At 53.0% G+C, this 20,378-nt stretch overlaps 1 protein-coding gene across 3 annotated transcripts; it reads right to left on the reverse strand.

Annotated features, from left to right (window-relative positions):
• Positions 1–15,556: 15,556 nt before the first annotated feature.
• On the reverse strand, positions 15,557–20,038 carry DOK2 (docking protein 2). 3 transcript variants are annotated; one of them, XM_037813298.1, is made up of 5 exons: positions 19,829–20,038; positions 18,540–18,806; positions 18,200–18,296; positions 17,169–17,353; positions 15,557–16,691 (listed from the first exon to the last, which is right to left on the reverse strand). In XM_037813298.1, the coding sequence occupies exons 1-5, from the start codon at positions 19,889–19,891 to the stop codon at positions 16,071–16,073; spliced, it is 1,233 nt and encodes a 410-aa protein (XP_037669226.1). In that variant the 5' UTR covers positions 19,892–20,038; the 3' UTR covers positions 15,557–16,070. The 3 variants fall into 3 exon arrangements, with proteins under 3 accessions (XP_037669226.1, XP_037669227.1, XP_037669228.1); XM_037813299.1 differs by lacking the exon at positions 19,829–20,038 and having other exon boundaries at positions 18,200–18,290; positions 18,540–19,810; XM_037813300.1 differs by lacking the exons at positions 18,540–18,806; positions 19,829–20,038 and having other exon boundaries at positions 17,169–17,382; positions 18,200–18,275.
• Positions 20,039–20,378: the final 340 nt, after the last annotated feature.

Raw genomic sequence — 20,378 nt, forward strand, 5'->3', positions numbered from 1 at the left:
TCAGGTACTTTGTATCTGCTTCTAGAACGTTCTTCCCTCTCCTCACAGCCTGCTTTATTTTTCTTCTTAGCACTATCAGCACCAGGCATATCAGCAGTCTGCCCCCACCTCTGCCCTCCCTCCCTGCTAGAGCTCCAGGAGAGCAGGGACTTTCTCGCTTCGTTCACTGTTCTACATGGAAATGCTCAACAAAGCCCCACCCATCCCCCTGAGAAACCCCCTCAGAGCTTCAGCCGCCTCATCCACCCATTTGACTTTTTCTACTTGTTCTGCCAGGTGCTGCCAAGGCTGGGATCTGGGTAATCCCCATGGGGCCAGACACTCCGGAGAGCAGATATCTGGGAATCCACAGTCCTTTGCACCTGTGTGTTGGTTGCCTGCAAAAAGGTCCCTGTGATGCTGATTTTGTGATCCAAGGGGGGCTGAGTGCTCCTTGGGGGCCTCACGCCCACCCTCGGGCGCCTGCTGGCCCCAGAGCAGACTTACCAAAGGCTGGAGCCCATAAAGGCCCCTAGAACACCACCTGCCTCTGGGAGGCTCAGGGAATCCCTTCACGCTCCTCATCCCAGAAGGAGGACAGGAGGGACCTCGGGGCCCCGGCCGCACCCCTCACACCACCTAAGGCAGCATTTCCCCACGTGGGGGGCGAGTGCCACTGGCAGGCCCCGGACAGGGTGTTCAGCGGCATTGAACACACAGCGAAAACATTATTTCCTTTGCAATTCTCTTTCAAAGATCCTGATTAACTCAAAGAGAAGGTCTCGTTTGGGGGCTAGAAGGTTTTCACTGCCTTTCCAACATTTGCTAATTTTCTTTTTTACAAAGAGAAAACCATCCACAGGCTAGGAGCAGGAAAGGCACCTAGCTAAATTTTCATAACATTGTTTTGATTTTATTATATTTATTTTTATGATTGCCATCTATTTCTGGCAAGCAATAACATTTTCCTTGCACAATAGCAAAATAAAGTTTCCTTTTAAATAAATAGATTACATTTTTTAACTTAAAGAGAAATAATGTCATGCTAATAAAAGTGGCATAAAAAGATGACCAAAACAATAAAGGTGGGGGTGTTTGTTTGGCATATACATGCCTTTGATGTCCCAAATCATAAATGCTAAATAAATAAAATGAAAATGCCGACACATACTCAACTGGAAAAAGTATCACATAGGCAGTTTGTCTTCACGTTGTGATTGTCCTCCCTGCATCGCAACTCCACCCCCACCTCCTTGTTGCCTTCCCTCACTGTGGGGCCCTGAACTCCCAGCCAGCCTCCCTGTTGCCACCAACGAAGCCTGATCTGATAAACCAGATCCCACTGAACTTGGAGCCAGAGGATCTGGGTGGCAGCCACATCTCATCACTGTCACTAACTTGGGCAGATCCCTTAATCTCCCTGGACTCCAGTTTCCTCTCCACAAGAGAAGAGAAGATTAATTTCAGGGTCTCTTTTGGCTTGAATTCTGCCATCTGGGACATTAATCACTCAGTGTGTTCCCCTCTTTGGGACTCATATTTCACTTTAAAGAGACCCAAGGAAAGGGATTAATAAATTCATAGGCATGATTCTCCAAAAGTGGAATTCCAGGTTCGGTGGCACATGGGGGGCAGATAATGAGTTAATTTTAGGGTTGTGGGTGGGGCATCTCTAAAATGACACGGCAGGCAACCTCTGTCTCTACATGGTCATAGGCCTCCCATACCCTCAGATGCCCCACCTTCCCTGCACCTCCCACTCTATCAGCAGGCAGTCAAGGAGCCAGGTCTCCAATAGGGCTGAAGACTGCATTTTTAATTTTTAAAAAGCAAAACATGCATATTTATTTACATGCATGTGCATACACATACATAAACACACAGACACAGACACACACACAGACACACACACACACACACACACACACACACATAAGTAGGGGGCAGGAAAGGGCCAGGAAGAAAAATCAGCTTTGACAACCTAATAAATGTCAATTTCTGAGGGGGTCTGAGTTAGAAGATGGATCCTCAGAACTTTAATTGGAGACATGATGCTCTTACTTTCCAGGCGGCTCTGCCCCTCCCTGCAGATCCTGCCGCAGCCAGCGAGGCCCTAGCCTGGCTCTAATTGACCAGAGGCCTCTGTCTGCTGGGGTTTGTTTCTGGGATGGCAGAGATGCAAGGAGGGGAAGGGGTGCCCTAATGCCTCCCAGTCCCCCCCCCACCCCTCATGTCCCTCAGAGAGGGAGGGGCAGAAGCAGCCACTCTCAAGCCCCAAAGGCAGAAACTCCAACGAGGCTGAGACGTCACACCAGTGGTCTCCACGCTGCCCACCCTGTACAGCATCCAGCAGAGACAAAGGGCCCTCCTTAACAGAAACGTTCGTTCCCCACTTAACAGAAAGTCAGGTGGCTCCTCTCCAATGCAGCGATGGCCATGCAGCGGGGCTCCAAGGCCAGGCCACCTGTGGTCCTAGCCCAGCCCCACCACTGGTGGACCTGGGAGAAAGTGCCTGCGCCTTCTGTAAAATGGAGATGCCAATCATGCTCACCTCAAAGCATTGTGAGAGGATGGAACAAGATATTAGTTGCAAAGCACTCACACTCCTGCCTAACGCATGGTAACGAGTCTGTAAATAAGGTCCCTTCTTCAGCCCAGCACACCGCTCTCTGCCAGAGCTTTGGAGCCAGAACCTCCTAAACAAACCAGAGCAACCAGGTGCCATTACCAAAACAAGCTGCTGGACGTGCATAAGACAGCTCAGCCAGGACAGACAGGCTGCTCCCTGTGGCCCACCTGGGCAGGACAAGCAGACTTCAGCACCGACACCTGGCCCACCATGTCACTCTGACCAATCCTATGCTACTTAAGACACAGAGGAATACTTTTCCTACAAAACCTTCTCTCTAACTGCTCCCATGCCCTCCAGAACCCCCAAGAATGCTCCTTCTGCCCTCCTGCAGACATTAGTCCTGGCCACACATTTTAGCTCATTTTTAAATTAGTAGCAGGCCAAGTAATTAGCATCTGTCCAGTGTTTTTACAAAGCAATTTTCTAATTCACTGTTTTGAATTGTTAATTCATTCATATGGTTCAAAATTTTTTAAAATGCAAACCGTGAAGAATCTCTCTGTTATCCCATTTCCTAACCTTCCAGGTCCCACTGTCACTCCCTGTAGGTAACCACTGTTATTAGTTCCCTGGGAATCCTTCTAGAGTTTGTTTATCTTTGGACAGGCAGATTTTCTTATTTCCCCTCCTTTTAAGCACAAAATGTAGCATACTGTATGCACCGTTCTGTACACTGCCTTTCTTCTTTCGACAATGTCTTATACATCTTTCTATTTAGGTACAAAGCTTTTTCTTTTCTTACAGTTGCATAATACTCCATAGTCTGGGTGAACTATAGTCTCTTTAAAGAGACTTCTCTTAATGGGCATTTATATTATTTCAAATCTTTTCCCATCACAAACAACACTACAACAAATAACCGTAAACACAGATCCTCTTGCACTTATGCAAATAAATTTGTAGGATAAATTCCCAGAAGTGGAATTGCTGGGTCAGAATATGTGTGTATTTATAATGTTGGTAAATGTTGCCAAATTGCCCTCCATAGAGGCTATACACATTTATAATCCCATGAGAAATACAAGAGTGCCTGATTCCTCACAACTTCACCATTAGAGTGGGTTATCAAATTTCTGGACTCTTGCCAATCCGATGTGTGAAAAAATTGTTTATCAGTATGGTTTTAATTTGAATTTCTCTTACTGCAAATGAAGTTGAGCATCGTTATGTACGTTTAAGAGCCATTGGTATTTCCTTACCTTAAACTGTACTCTGCTACCCATTTATCTCCTTTCATCTTCACAACACCCTTGTGAGGTATGTAAGGCAAGTATTAATAACATCTGCATTTTAAAATGATAAAGCTAAAACTCAAAGCATCAAAGTCATAAGGCAGGTGTGTGGCAGAGCCAGCACTCCATCCTGTCTTTTTTTCTGTTTATGTTTCAGCCTTATTTTCCCAACTGAGTAGTATACTTCTTATCTGCTTTTGACTCACCCCCACTGGGCCTAGACCCATGCTGACATGTGGCAGAAGGAAGAGCCAGCCCACCCAGAGCCTGGAGACCCTGTTTCTCACCGCGCCGGGTGAGTTATCAGCCATGTGCTTTGGGCAAGTTCCTCAACTCTTGGGGCAGACTTTCCATATCTGTAAAACCAAGGTTTGAACTAAATCACCAAGGTCCCTTCCAGGAAATGATTAGAGTGGGAAACACGCCATGAATCTTTTATTATTATTTCTTTTCGAGCAGAGGAAATAAAACAGTTTTCAAATCTCCCAAGATGAGAACTTTCATATCATACCGGTTTATGTGAACCTAGTCTAATCAGAGGCAGTGACGAGGCGGCAGGAGAAGGGGGAAAGGGGGGGCTTCAGGCAGTGTTGTGTGTCGTGAAGGAAGGGGAGCCTGTCACCGTGCTGTGCTGTTGGCTATACTGAGAGCCGACTGTGGCATTTTCAGGAGTTGTGCCAACTGATCCATGTCAGATCAATAGCTTGAAATGGGCCGTGGTGGGAATATTTACACCATGGAAAGCAGCAAATGCTACAATTCTAGGCCTTTCCTCCTGGCCCCCAGCCCTACCCTCAGAGCCTGTGATTAAACAGCTCCCAGTGCACCACTGTCTGAGGGTCTACAAAAAAATCAAGGGATAGGGAGGGCAGAGGGGTGTGGGATCAAGAAGCCTTTCCGGGATTGTGGAGGGCTCCTGGATGTCTAGACTAAGAAGAGCTGACCAATGTCAGAACAATGCTCAGACAGGGGCAGCTGGGCCACACCCTCCCTCCCAGGCAGCCAAGAAGCCAACCAACCCCCAACCCAGCAGAGCTCCAGAGCACCCACCCTGGAGCAAGACTGCGGAGTTCAAATCCCTGCATCCCAACCCCCTACTAGTTGTGACCCTGAATAAGGTACTTCACTGCTCTATCTCAGGCTCCTCATCTATGAAATGGGGAAGTAATAACAGCTGTACCTATCTCAAGGGTTTGGGGGTGAATATTAAATGAGTTCGTGCATGGAAAGCATTTGGAACAGTGCCTGGCACAATTAACTGTTCAGTAAGTGGCTGCTGTTATTATTTCAGTGGAGCTATAGGGCAAGGATGCTGCGCTGAGAATCCTGGCAGGCCTGCTTTCTGGTCCTCACTCTGTCTCCACCCCTGGGCCCATGGACCATCTGCTTTCCCTCTCTCAGCAAGTTTCTGCACCTGTAAAGGAGGGGACTGGCCCAGACCCTTGGCAGGCCTCTGTCAGCAGGCACCCCCTCTAGGGCCAATGGACCGTCATCAACGGGGTGCTGTGCGTGGTGAACACGGGTCTCAGGAAAGTGCCCTCTCCTGGCATCCTGGCCTGCCCTGCCCGTGGCAGCCCTGCTGTGCTCTTCTTCGCGTTCCCTTCTTCTGGACGGGGGTATTCCTTTTGGCTCTGAGCCTTTCTTTACTCATCATACACATGATGCATTCTAGAGTGAACAAACCCTCCGATCTTTCTCCTCCACCAGTTCAGGGATTCTGCTCCTGCATCACTGCCTCTGGGAAGCCTTCCTGGATTTCCCACACGGAGCTGGGCCTCCTTCCTCTGTGCTCCTACAGCGCCATGTCTGTAAATCCCCGAACACCTAATGCACCACACCTTGAGTAGTTGCCAACCTCCCCTCAGGACTGAGAGCTCCTTGATTTGTCACTTTTTTCTCTATCCCCTTACCTGGCCCAGAGACTGACCCAGAGAAGACCCTCTACAGCGGAATGAAAAAGGGGATGAGGGAGGGAGACAGAGAGAAGGAAGGAAGGAGGGAGACCAGGTACCTTCTGAAACAAGCCCTCACCCACCTATCCGATGCCCTCCCCCTCCCCACACAGCCTCCCTCCCTCTGCAACACCAACCCTCTCAAAGGGGACCAGTCCTGGGCCCAGACCTCCCAGAGCAGGGGCTGATGCTACAACAGGCCAGCCCCTCCTGCAGCCCCGGCTTCTGGGGACAGGAGGACGCCCTGGAGGCCAGGCCAGCAGTAGCTAAGGGTGCCCAGATATGATGGCAAAGAGCCTCAGAGACTTTCCAAATGTGATTGCACTGAGTACACATTCCCAGAAAACCCTACCCATCCAGCCTTGTGGGGGCACATGCACGGCTAGCACACTCATTCAGGTTGTGCCCACACCCAGCCTGGGGTGGGGTTAGCAGGAAAGTAGGCTAGGGCTCCAGCCAGAACCGCTCTCTTCTGCAGAGGTAGGGCAGCATCTAACAGGCCCTGGGGAGCCCACGCACTGGCCACCTGCCCTCTAAGTTCAGCCCTCCTGGCAGATGGTCTCCATTGATCTGCTGGAGATTTTGCCAACTGGTCAGTTCTCCATCCCAGGAATGACTTCCTCTGGCTCAAATCCCCCTTTGCCTCCAACCATCCATCATCTATGCCCCTGCCTGCATCTTAAAGGGACCAGGGCCCAACCCTTAGACGACTTGTTTGCTGCCCTTGTAGACTACAGCCTCCCTCTGCACTGGGCCCTTCACAGTGGGCCCGGCTGTTGGTGCAGCCTGCCCAGTGCTGTGGCCTGGTGAGCCCCAGAGGGAGCTGCCAAGGAAAAAACAGGTGGGTCTAGGAGTTCTCTACCCCTGTCCCCTCAGTGGCCTGTTCTGTGTCCTCTTCCCACTGCTCTCAGTCCAACACCTCACAGAGGCTCAGATGGCCTTAGAGTTACAAGCTGATAAGAATTTAGGTATTTGCTTGCCATGGTGGTCTCTGGAAGATAACAACAACTTATGATTGAACAGAGGTTCACAATTTCCACTTGCTTTCCCATGGTCTTGTTTAAGCCAACTCCCTGGGGGTGAGAAAATGGAGGCTTACAGAATTGATTTGCTCAAAGTAGCACTGTTGTCAGGGACAGAGTCCCTGGAGTTGGCTGTCTTTCCAGGAGAGCACGCCGCCTCTTGAAAGCCTTCAAGTCGCCAAAGAGTGAATCTCCTAGAGGGCCCTTCACCAACTCTAACAGGCAGTAGTGACCAGCAGGCTGCCCAGTTGCAAGTCACTGTGGAGTGTGGGACAGGGCTCGATTGAGTCCCAACACAGCCACTCATAAGCCTGTGGGGCCTTGGACCAGTCATCAAGGCTCTGAACTGAAAGGAGCAGACGTCAACAGGAGGGTACTCTGGATCCTGGGACACCCCGGGTCCACCCTCCCAGGCCAGGTGCCCCCACACCCCAAGGGTTTGAGATGTACGAGGTTCTGTGACAAAGCAGCCACCACAGCTAATTGACACTTCCGTAAAAAAAACTGCTGTCTCCTTCTTCCCTGGAAGAGAGATCTCGGTTTTCACGACTCCCTTTGTGAGAGGACCAAAGAGGAGTCAGGACTATGCCTCAGAGGAAAAGCAAGGAACAAAGTGACGTGAAGCAAGAAAGGGTCCAGGTCAGGGACGATTTGGATTGGAGAACAGACACTCCTGGAGAGTGAGCCCAGCTGGGGCCATCAGAGGGAGAAGGGGCTGGCGGGCCGAGGGACAGCTAAGACCAGCTTCCCAGGAAGGATGTGGCAGGATTTTACAGCCATTTGCAGGCACCTGCTAGTGAAGGACCCCAGTCCCTGGAAAGTTCCTCTCAGTGTTCATGGATGTCCCCAGGTGCTGGCTTTCTGTCTTTCAGCACCAATGCCCCTTCCAAGGAGCCCACCATGTCGACAGGGCACTCCTACGTCTTCCACTTCTTCAGCCACTGCCAAGTACACAGAGATTTCTGTATCCACTGGGCACCAAAATTCCCAGAACTCCTGAGGCTCTGGGCCCTTGAATCTGCAGATCATGCCTGGCACTCTGTAGCAAAGTGAGGAAACTCTCCATTTCAACCTAAACTTGAGGAATGCTCAAATGTGCAACTAGGGCCCAAATGCCTTGAGAGCACTAAGTAAAGGGGCTCTTGTTCTTTGTGGGGGCTAAGAGACAAGTCCTAGAGATAAATACCAGACACAGCTCCATTAAGGTCTTTGTGAACTGTGCTCCCTGGACTTCTGCAGAGCAAGCCTGTGCAGCCAACCATGGTGGCCCTGTAGACACTATACCATCCTCAAAGTGCCCCATCCCTCTGTCAACTCATGTTTTATTTCTTAGTCAAGTTTACCATGCTTGCCTGAGGCTTCACTGCGAATGGCTACTCCTAGAGTTGTTCAGTGTTCAACATGCACTACTGCGCACAGAGATCCTGATACGCCATCCCCTTCCTTATGCTATTAAACCCAACCTACCATTTTTCCAGACATGCGTGAATCCCAGTGGTGGGCATAACTTAAGTTGAACTGAGGCCCCCACTAATACTTTGAACCTACACTTTCCACTTGCTTGGCAAAGTCCCTGCAGGTGCCTTGTTTCCCAAACAAAGGATTGTAGAGTTAGTTGGCGCTCTGGAGGTCTTCCAACCCTAATCCTTCTTGCAACGCTATCATTTTGCAGATGGGAAAATAAGGCCCAGAGAGAGGAAGAGTCTTGCCTGGTGTGCCTGTTTGAATGTATTGTGTCCCCCAAATGCCATTATCTTTGTGGTCTTGTGTGGGGCAGACGTTTTGGTGCTGGTTAGATTTGCTTGGAATGTGCCCCACCCAGCTGTGGGTGATGATTTTGATGAGATGTTCCCATGGAGGCGTGGCCCCACCCATTCGGGGTGGGCCTTGATCAGTGATGCTATATAAATGAGCTGACTCAGAGAGAGGGAACTCAGTGAGTGCAGCTGGGAGTGATGTTTTGAAGAGGAGCAAGCTTGCTAGAGAGGAACATCCTGGGAGAAAGCCATTTTGAGGCCAGAGCTTTGGAGTGGACGCCAGCTGCCTTCCTAGCTAGCAGAGGTTTTCCGGACGCCATTGGCCATCCTCCGGTGAAGGTACCCGATTGCTGATATGTTACCTTGGATGCTTTGTGGCCTTAAGACTGTAACTGTGTAGCAGAATAAACCCCCATTTTATAAAAGCCTATCCATCTCTGGTGTTTTGCATTCTGCAGCATTAGCAAACTAGAACACCTGGCATCCCACAGCCATTTGCTGGCAGCACAGGGATTACAGCCCCAGCCCCTTGTCTGAGATGGAAGCAGGTATCTGGGTGCCAGGGTCTGCCTGCTCCACCCGGCCTTGAAGCTGCTGGCTGAGGAGGTTGCCCCCCAGGAAGGAGGGTCATGGAGTCCATGGGCAAGAGGCTGGTGGGGGGAGTGGTTATCTGAGGGGATGGAAAGAGACCAGGACCCCATAGCTTCCCTTCTGGTATGGATCAGCGAAGGAACAGCTCTGTCCTTAATTAATATATTTTTTTAACATTTTGAATATTTGTTATCATTAGAATGAAAACCATCACTTCTTGGCTGACGTCCTTAGGAAGCCCAAACTGTCCTTAATTAACCTGGGCCTCTCATTAGCAGCCTGGGCATTTGCTCGGAGACTTGCCGTCATGACATTGGGGCAAAGAAGAAATCCTCGCTCAGAGATTGTGGTGCTTTGGGGAAGGTAGGGGAACCAGAATCCTCTTCCCTTCACCCCTCTCCTATCCATACAAAGGCCGAAAATTATCACCCCATAGATGTCGGAAATCCCAACACCAGGGATTTGGTCCCTTGCATTAAGCACAACAGTAAACAAAATGTAAGTGTAAAATGTAAATGTTGCTGAGAGGGATTAAAAAATTAACCCAGCCTCAGTTTCCTTTAGTGTAGAATAAAGGATTGTCTCTAGAGCCCCTTCTGGCTCTGACATCCTGCTCCCTGAAGTTGCAGTAGCAAGGAGTTTGCCAGCCCCTGAGTGCCCTGAGAGAGTCTGACCTCTGGAGAAGTGGGGTTGAGGGGAGGAGCTGGGCAAAGGAAGGAAAGGGGGGCATCGGCAGGAAGCAATTTGCCACGTCACCATTCCAGCCAGGGCGAGGCCGCTCACAGGGTGCTCTGGGCCAGATGGCCCTGTCTGCCAGGGTTTCAGGATCCCTGAAACCCAGAAGCACAGCACCAAGCAGCCCCCTTACTCCAGACTCTCATTCCAAGAAGGTTCCCCCACCCCAGTAGGGCCTGCTCTAAGTGAAATGCCCTTTGGGGCAGGAAGACTATGAGAGATGTGGAAATGGGTAATGGGAAACTCTGATCCCACTGATGGAGGTGATACTTAGTGCCTGTCCTTCCCACTCTCTCTGAGTCCCTGGCAACACACACACACACACACACACACACACACACACACACACTCAACATTCAGTGAACCACCAGCCTACCTGCGGGGCATTTCCCATAAGATCTGCTCTATTACAAAAAGGGAAAACTAAGGTCTAGAGGTGAGACTCAGTTCATCCAAGCCTGCCCAGGCAGGTCAGGAGAAGTTTGCCCACATTTTGTCTCAGGTCTCGGCTTCATCAGGCTGTGCAGCATCCGAGGGCACAAATCGACCATGCAGAGAGGCAAGGCTGAACATTAGTGTTCAGACTTTCTTCAGCCAGGGATCCCTTTGTTCAAACAACATCTTCCAGGGGCACTCAACATGCAAAGCAGACTAAAGCAGAGCCCCTCTGCTTGCCGCTGGGCTGAGCAGTCAGCGAGGGCTTCGTGGAGGAGGTGGGGATACCAACGCAGCCTAGTGAGGGTGGCAAGGCCTTAAACAGAAGCTGCTGAGAGAGGGTAACAGAAAGAGGCTACTTTAAACTGGGCAGCAGAGTAGACTTTGTAGATGTGACTCTGATGCGGAAACTCGAAGAGTAGGAACCATCCAGGCCAGAAGTGGAGCATAGGACACTGCCGGCAGAACAGCCTATTCAAAGGCCCTGCAGTAGAGCTAGGCTTGGCATCTTCCGGAAGCAGTGAGAAGACCAGCGTGGCAGAGGGAGGAGAGGGATGAGGCTGAACGTCAAGCAAGGAGCAGGCCCGTCCTAGTCTATGTCCACTACATACGTACCACAGCCTCACCTACACGGAGCTTCAGGGCTGGACCCCTACCCCGGCCTGCTAAAATGGGTCCTTCCTACTTGGGAGAAGCCGAGAACGTGACGTCTGCACAGTGCTGTTGAGATCCCTCAAACAGGTTGAGGCCAATCCTTCTTGGACAGAGAATTTAATCTTAGACATTGGAGCCTGCAGATTCATGAGGATTCCCTAATGGGGTACTGGGGTTGCTGGCTTTTGCAAATAAAAATACAGGATACCCAGTTAAATGTGAATTAGACATACTTAGTATAAGTACAGGATAAACTTATCCTAAAAATTATTTGTTTATCTGAAATTCACACTTAACTGGGAGTCCTGTCATTTTATCTGGAAACCCTATTCCCTAGGTACAATAATAATTTGGCACCCCTTCAAAGGACACCCTTTAAATATTTGTTCAACACTTACTCATAGCAGGAGCTCAGCACGCTCTTTGAGAGCTGGGTGGAAGAGCCCTCAGCCCATCCACCAGAGTATCAAGCAAATAAGCTCTGACCCCAAACTTGCATCTCCCTCTCAGCAGACAGAACCCTGCACCAACCAGCTACTACCCGCCCCCATGCCTTTGGAGGAGTCACTCCCTTCCCCTCTCCTCCTTCCACCTCCAGTGGCTTATGAAAGTACTCACAGTGACCATTCTCTGTGCAATCAGTCCTCCCTCAGAGAAAGGGTTGATGAACACAATTTTCTCATCTTGTCATGTGTCCAGTGATAGCTTAAGGCTCCTTATCAACAGTATCCTGGGTGGCTGCCCAGTTGCCACCCCCCATTCTGATCAGTGGGCAGCAGTGCCAGGGTCTGTCTTGTCCTCCTGGCTCGTCTCCCCTCCCCTAGACCATGGGTCCATGTTGCCAGCCCAAGTCCTGCCTAGGGCTCTGGATTTCTGTGTATGCCCTACTCAGCCTGCCTCGGCTCTTCCTCCTCATCTTCCCTCTCCAGCCAGAAGTTGCCCATAAAGCAGTTTATAAACAATGAAAGGCTGTACAAACCCAACAACATTATTATTTTCCCCTTGGGCACATCCCCCACTCCACCATCCCCCACCACCACCTCCATCTGATCAGACTCTTGAACACCAAGGCTGACTCTGCCCTGCAGTGCAGGGACCAGAATCACTTAACGCAGCTCTGGGACTCCATCTCCCCACAAATCCCTCAGAACCCAGAGCTTCCTCTTCCACTCTCTCTCCACCAGCCACTTCTGGCCCAGGATCTGAGAACTAGTGTCAAGAAGACAGCCCCAAAGGCAGGAGTGGGGCAGAGGAGGGAACGTGGAGATGGTCGGGCTCTGCTCCCACCAACCAGCGTCAGCTCAACCAGGGAGGTGAGAATCTTGAAGCCGGGCAGTGAGGGACGGCTGTACGGCCGCCTGCCCTGGAGGAGGCAGCCTGGTTCTTAATCAGATCAGACACCCCTTCCAGATCCCCTCACACCTCTACTCCCTCCCCCCAGCTCACTGACCTCTAACTCCCCCACTCCAGCTTTTCTCCAGCCCCGCCCTGCCGGAGGTCTCCAGCTGCCCCGGTTGATTTTATAAATGGCCCTTGCAGGAGGTGGGCACCTTGGCTAATTGAATCAGCACCCGAGAGGCAGGAGGCTGGTTAGCATCACAGCTGAAAGGTGGTGGCAGCAACAGCTCCAGTGTCGTCATCATCATCAGGGAGAAGCCTGAGCAAGCAGAGAGGCTCGAGCTTTCCCAGCCCTTGTGTATTCTGAGGCCCCCAAGAGGGAACTCCCCAGGAGGCACTGGCCACCTCACCACCATCCAGAGGCAACACACACACACACACACACACACACACACACAGCTACACACACTCTGGAAGAGTAAAATACAAGAGGAAGCAAGGGAGACAGAAAAGAAGAAGAAACAAGAAGAATGCTACAGTACACTTGTGTGCATATACACAATTATGTGTGTCTTGGGTGTTGTGTACAAATCTCTATGCTGAACCTTTCTTGTCTGCCTTGATGTCACGTCTGCATAATCATGAGTCAAAAAAAAAAAAAAAAGGCATCAAAGCTTCTCGTGTTATCAACAGCTGCCAGGCAGGAGACCCTAGAGCAGAAAGACACATTCTTAGTGGAACCATCACTTGATCTTGCATTGCCCTGCCCCCTTTGAGACCGATCTGTTTCCTTACCTATGAATTTGACCCTTGGTGGCATAGATGATGTAGAAACACTTCAAGGAGGGCTCTACCTCTGTGCTTATGATTGAGGACGTTGATCTCTAAAGTGAACTCCATTAATTCAGTCGGTAGACATCTGCTGCACACCCACTCTGCACTGTGGGCTCCACGAGGGTGGGGGCCATGTCTGGTTGATCACAGGCATCCTCAGCTCCCAGGCTGGTGCTGGTGTATGGGAGGTGCTCGGCGGCCTCATCGAATGAATGAATGATGTGTGTCGTAGGTGGCGTTGGTGAAGTTGGGGCTGCTGGTGGTTGTGCTGACACTGCTGTCTGCAGAATGCACTCCCAATGGGCCGCCTCTTCTGTGCGAGACCTCGGCAGCACGGTCAGCAGTTCCCCAACAACTGTTTCTAGGACTTTCATTACCCCTCCCAACTTCTGCAAATCCTCTACTTCCCCTGCCCCACCAGCCCTCACCCCACCTTCCCCTCAGCCCCAGTCCACCACTTCCCCTTGAGAAGCAACGCCAGCATCAGAAAGGAAGGGCTCAGAACTCCTCGGACCCCGAGGGTTAAGTGAGAGGGGTGAGGGGGCGATTTTCAGCTCAGGATCCCTCATCCCCTAATGGCAGGGTCCGCAGGTCTCAAAACTGGATTCTGTGAGTCTGACGGGAAAGGCTCTAACATGCAGATTCCTCTAATTTTCCTCAGTTCCGTCAGGTAGTAAATATTTAGGTTCTTCCCCGAGGGCCAAGCCCCCATGCCTGACAGTGAGGAGCCCCCAGTGGCTTTTCCGCAGGCTCACAGTGCCCCCTCCTGGGTGGAGCCAGGATGCCCACTCAGAACTGAAAATGCAGCAGCTTTGCCCGAGAGCCACCCTGCCCACCCCAGCCCCCAGCTCCACCCCTGCACGTTGCTGGAAGAGGGTAAAGACCCAAACCCTTAGAAGCTTTAGCCCTCCTGTCTCCAGCGTATTCTGAGGCTGGGATTGGATGGTGCTCCAGGAAGACCTCTCACCCACTACTCCCAGCCTGCTCACTTGTTGCCTCAAATTCCTTCAATAAAGGGCAAAACCATGGTGAATCACAGAGCTTGATCACGAACACACCTGGAGGCTGACTTCAATCCATAGATCATCCCCTCCCCTCCCCCCTCCCCCCCACAGCTCCCTCTCAGCTGCTTTCAGGAATTTGTGGCTGAATCTGTTACACCATATGAACCTCAGCATATCAGAAAGTAAGCTCATCTTGTTCTCAAAACCTGGGTCTCTACAGATGCCCTTATTTCTCTGCATTCCTTGTCCCATATGATTCCAAGATCTGCAGGTGCTATCTCTATACTAACTTTTGAATCCACTGCCTTTTCTGAATTTCCCCCCTTCATTTCAGCCCCCTAACCCGCCCCACCCCTAGATCATCTTCCATGAGGCTGTTGGGGTCATTGCCCTAAAGCTCACTTCTTATGGGACTCCCTGTTCAAAAGCCTGTAGTCATTCCTCCTTCATCTCTAATTAGATACATATTCCTCCACAGTGTGGCCTGAACCTGCCTCCTCCACGTGATTGCCACCGTACTGTCACTCGTGCTTTTTTCTCTACCCAGGGAGCCCTCTTCATACCACCCTTATTCCTCATCAAATTCACTCCCACCCTTGAAGATCCACCTCAAATGCCATCTTCAGTAGGATCACTTTCCTGGTCCCCCAAAAAAGAATCATCGCCTCTGAACCCCAGGGACCTGTTTCACCTCTTGTGGTATTTAGATACCCCTCTCGTGATGGACATCTGTGCCTTTGTCTCATCCCCTCCGGGCTGTAAGCATCCCAAGGCCAGGGGAGTCTGGAGCCTTACACACTCAGTGCCACATAGTATCTGCTGAGTTGGCTGACAGCTGGACTTTATTGTCACACCTTTCCAGGGGGGCAGATTTGATGAGGGAGACAGCATAAGAGCACGGAACTTGAACTGTGGGGGGAAAGGATAAAATGGGGAGCTGGGGGCCCCAGGAGAATCACAGCCATGGAAAATTCTGGAAGCTACATGGTACAACCCCCTCCCTTCATACAAAGAGGGCAAGCCCCAGGGAAAGGAAGTGATTTGCCCGGGGCCACACAGCTGGTTAGTGACTATAAAAGTATTTAGTTCCATATCTAGGGCATAAGAGGCTCAGAAAGTGCCAACTCTTTCCTTTTGTCCAGTCCAGCTTTTTTTTGCCACTTCCCAGCACTTCCCCACCACTCTTCTGCTGTTGACCCTAGGTATACTTGCAAAGGGTTAGGGGGACTTGGACGTGTTTCCCATGGCACCCTGCCTTCTGGGGACCTCTGACTGTGCGGGTTGAGGCAGACCCTGCAGGCAGGGGGTTCAGCGGGGGTCAGTCGGAGCCTTCACTCCCCAGAAAGGCTATGGCTGTCCCAGCCCTGCCCCCACAGCACTCAAGCCACAAAAATATTTCAGAAACATTTAATGCCACAGTGAAGTCCAAAACCCGCAGAAAGCTGCAACCCTCCTCCTGGGTGCCTGGAACCAGGCCTGTCCTCTAAAGGAGATCTGTATGAGCCAAGGAACCAGGGTGATTTGCTGATATCCTTTTGTTCTCTGCCCTAAATGCCTCAGGTTCTGTTAGGCCAGAGAGGGTGGGGAGAGGGAGGAGGAAGTGGGAAAGGAGTGGGAGGAGGCTGGGTGTCTCCAAGGCACCCTTCCTGCTTTGGGATGGTGACTCACCCGGCAGGCACTAGGAGGGACAATTAATCAAACCAAACTAAGGCCGGCCAAGCCTGGGGTTCGAGAAGGAGGCAGGAGGGTTCTTTGGAAGCAGTGACTAAGAAAGTGACCGAGCTACGGGCAGAAGCTAGAAGGGGAAGCCTGCCTTACCCCTCCTCTCCCTCTCCTCCTCCAGTGTCCCCAGGACTGCTGCAGCACTGTCACTTCAGTGGGATCCACATCTCCTCCATCCTCCCCTCACTTGGGGCCTTTCTTAAGCACAATATTGTCATACTCGGCTCCCTGGGGCCAGCCAGAGGCAGAGAAGTCCTGACCAGCTGGATGGACGAGCTGGAGGCCACTGGGGTCCCTGTCGGCTGTGGCCTGCCTCCTCCACGCCTCGCCCTGGGGCTCCTGGGGACTGTCATACAGGGACAGGGCAGCCACTCCCTCAGGCTCATCATATATGTGGTCCGGTCGAGGGGGCAGGTGCTCCTCGAGGCTGTCGTACAGAGGGTCGGCCGGGGGCTGGGGAGGCACCGCCAGGATGCCCCTGAAGCTCTTCCCCAGGGAACGGGCCACTGCGTCAAAGGGCACCGCGTAGTCACCCTCAGGGCCCCGGGCCCGCGGGGCGGGCACAGGTGTGGTGGGCGATGGCGGTGGCAGTGAGTCGTGGGGCCGGGCGTAGGGACTCTCTGGCCACGGCAGCACGGTGGAGGGGGCGGCAGGCTGGAGGTGGGGTCCGGGTGAGGCCGCGTTCTTCTGGGCAGAGATGGCCTCCTCCAGGGCCAAGAAGATCTCATTGCCTTGCCGGGTTTCGAACTCAAAGTTGCCCTCCCCAGAGACACAGCGCCGACCCGCCTCGAAGGAAAAGGTGACCTGGGCCAAGGGGGACAGGGAGGTCGCTGGCCTGACCACCGGACAGGGGTGCTTTCCCCAGACCCCCCCTCCAGCTTCCTCCACTGGGAGCTGCCTTCTCCCCCAGCTTTCTCCTCCCTTACAAGCAAAGATTTCCCTCTCTCATCTCCTCTCTCCCTTCCCTCTCCCTCCCATCCATTCAAGCATGGAACTTGGCAGGTGGTTCATCCTCCAGAAATGCCCTCTCTCTACCCCTCTCTTCCTCTTCTGCTCCTTTCCTTCTCCCCCACCTCCACTATCTTTCCGCTCTCTCTCTTTATCACTCCCCTGGTTCTCTTCCCATTGCTTCCTGCTGTTTCTCTTCTGCCATCTTCCTTCCTCCCCCACCTCCCCCACCCTCTCTTCCTCTCGGGGCCCCCTTGCTGCGTCCCTGACAGTCTCTCCTCTCTCAGGCTTCCTCCTTTCTCTCAACCTGCCGGCTGCAGCTGCGTCTCTCACCTTGTCCCGCCCAAAGCGCCGCAGGAACCTGTAGGGCCAGTCGTAGAGCAGGGTGCCGGGTTCGGGGCCGCCCCACAGCTCCAGGGCACTCTCCCCAGCCCGCAGGCTGTAGGCTCCCCGGAGCCGGCACCTCTCACTGGCTTCCGTGGGTCTCATGTTCACAGCAAACTCCTTCCGGGGGCCCCCTGGGGTGGAGAGGGCAGAGGAGAAGGCCCTGTTCCCAGTGAGCCAGAGGCCTCTACCAGAAGTGTTATCCATGTACCCATGAGCCGCCCCCTCCCCAGCCTGGATCTAGAAAGCTGAGCTGCTCTGCGAGAGGCCACACGTCCAAAATGCCAGGTACCTTCACCCCCTGCCCAAATGGGCATTATGCCCTAGCCACATCCACCCCAAACCCGTGCCCACATCCTTCCTGCCCCTATTGCCAGAGCCACAGGCTTGTCTTCTCCGCCCAAGGCTCCCAGCCCAAACCAGCTGCCTCCCCCATCCCTACCGTCAGAGCTGCAGGAGAAGCCCCCACTCACCCAGCCACCCACTGCCAATGCCACCCTGCGCCCTCCGTGGAGTGAGCTCGCATGGAGTGCAGATGAGCCACCTCCACTGTGCCCACCTGCCCCCCAACACACCGAGGGCTAGAGAGAGGACAAGAGGCAGGACTGCCTTATCAGCAAGAAGTTCCCTTGTCACCTTCAAACCACAGCCAATGGGGGGGACGGATTATTTTTCAGACAACTGCTCAGAACCCAAAGAGAGAGGGCCCTCCAGGGGGCCCCCCAGCCTTGCCCTCTGGCAGCGGCAGAGCCTGAGCACAGCGAGGTGAAGCAAGGGCGATGGGCTGACGCTCAAGGCAGGCCAGGCTCCCCCACCTTGGGCGACGCCCGGAAGTGATGGGGAAAGGCTGATAAGGGGGCTGTGGGGGACTGGGGGCAACCACAAGGCAGGAAGCCTCAAGGCCATCAGCAGGCGGCCCTCAGCTCCTGCCAGCCTCACCCTGGGGAGAGCATTCCCCAGGCAGCTCCCCACCGCCTCACCTGTGGCCGTGCTGCTGTACAATTCGTTCTCCGCCATGCAGGGCTGGCTGCTCGTCCCCGCTGTGCCCTCTGGCCCAGACAATTCCTTCCTCTGCCCCTGGAGAGAACACCCAGGGTCTCACACTACTGTCACCAATCCCAACCACTACCTCAGGCTCTCTCTCGGGGCACACCCAGCCTGCTGCCCCGGTCCCCACTCTGGATTGGGTTTTCCCACCCAGGAACTGCCCCAGCATCCTGCCCTGGCCTCCTTATAACACCTGCCCCCAGGAAGTACCTAATGCCCACTCCTACCCCACCCACACATTCCCTGGCCCTTTCCACACCGCCAACTACTCACAGGGAAGGCCAGGAGGCAGATGGCTTGCATCCACTCGCCGCGCTCTGCAGTGGGGGCTGCCAGCAGGCACGGGCGCTCCCTGGTCTCCAGGAGGAAGATGCTGGTGTCCCGGGGACTGCTGGCCTCCCCGCTGGCCTCGGCCACCCGCAGGCAGTCACTGAGGCGGATGACCCTCCTGGCGGGCTTCTCCGGGCCCTCCTGGAGCTCCAGCCGGGCCAAGGCGCAGCCTGACTCTCCATACAGCACGGCCCAGAACCGCCGCCATTTCTGAGCCCAGGTGCACAGGAAGTGGGGTGCCAAGAGGGGGCCCCCAAGAGATGAAGAGATCATGACCAAGGGGGAGAGGAGGAACCGCAAGAGAGGGGCTGGGGCAGCCTCATGGAGATGAGGCAGAGAAAGATGACAGGAGATGCAGGGAGGCTGAGAAAACAGTAGGGGCTGCAGCAGTTAGAAAGCATCCAAGACCAGCTCCAGCGGCCTGCAGTGGCCAGCGGAGAGATTGCCCAAGGCAGAAAGCAACTCAGTCATGGGTCCAGGCCTCCACACGGAGGTAGAATGCAAGAAGACCGGGTAGGCCCAACCCAAGGGGGCCTGTGGGTTCCCGAGGCCCAGAGAAGTGAGGAGGGCTGTGCAAGGGCCCAGACTTGAGTTCATCACTCGTGGTCTGTGTGAGGTTTTGTGGAAGGCCCCCACCTCCCGGCACTTCTCCTGACCCACTGAACCTGTCTGCATTATTACTTGACAGCTTGGATGGTGACAGAGAGTCAGGGAAGTCCCAGTGGGGGTCAGTTGAGGGAAAAGGCACTTCCTCACTCAGGGAGGCCAGGGAAGGAGGCTGAACACACTGGCAAGTCAGCTCCCAGAAGCCCCAGTACAAGCTTAACACCAGCCAAACCTGCACCGCTTGGAAAGGAGAAGGGAACCCCCACTGTCCCAAATTATCCACGCAGCTGTTCCTTCCACTTCCTTCCAAGTTGTCCCCAGGAGAAGTACCCCCAGAGCAAGAGAGACAAGAGACTGAGTCAACACCATCCTTTCCCCCAGGAAGGTGAACTACCCTCAGCAAAGAGCACAGTTTATGGCCTGGCTTAGGAGGCAAGGCTCTGCTAAGGAAAAAGTCCTCATGAGGTTGAGCTCTGGGTCTAACTGGGTAGATGCCATGGTCCCCCTGCCATCCCATAAGGGTTCTGGAACATTCAGGGCACTCCGTCTTTCCCTCAGTGATTTTTAGCCACGCCCCCCCCCACCCCAGTCTTTCAAGCCCTGTCTCAGCCCAGCTTTGCACCTACTTTTCCAAAAGTCTGCTGCTGCTGAAGGTACAGGAAGCCCTGCTTCACAGCCACGTCTTCCATCTTCTGACCATCTCGCTGCCCCTGAACTTCAGCTCTCCCTCCGCTCCTGCCCTCTTTTTCTCTCTGCCGTGTGTTCCCCCTTCTCTCAAGTTCATTTCCTCTCTGCCTAGAGTTTTCTGCTCTGTTCTAGTCTGCTCGATGACGACAGACCGATAGGCCCTGTGGTTTTTGTTGTGTATGCGTGTTTTTTTTTTTTTTTAATGAGTAAGTTTCACATTTAAGCTTCCTGCATTTTCAGTGAGGAAGAGACAACTTCCAAAAAGCCAAATTCCAGCTCATCAATGAGCAACAACTCAGGTATAGAAGCTGGCATGGGGAATCACCAACAAAAAGTGGCTGACCCACCAGAACAAAGATCTAGAAGTCAAACTGGACAGTAAAACCAACAGCAAAGTGCCCCTGTGCTCAAGTTCAATGCTCAGCATGAGGTGCAAGAGACCTCAGAAATCAACCAGCCCAACTCTCAAATGTACAAATGAGGAAAGTG

This window comes from Choloepus didactylus, chromosome 20 (assembly GCF_015220235.1).
Source record: "Choloepus didactylus isolate mChoDid1 chromosome 20, mChoDid1.pri, whole genome shotgun sequence".
NCBI classification, from domain to species: domain Eukaryota; kingdom Metazoa; phylum Chordata; class Mammalia; order Pilosa; family Megalonychidae; genus Choloepus; species Choloepus didactylus.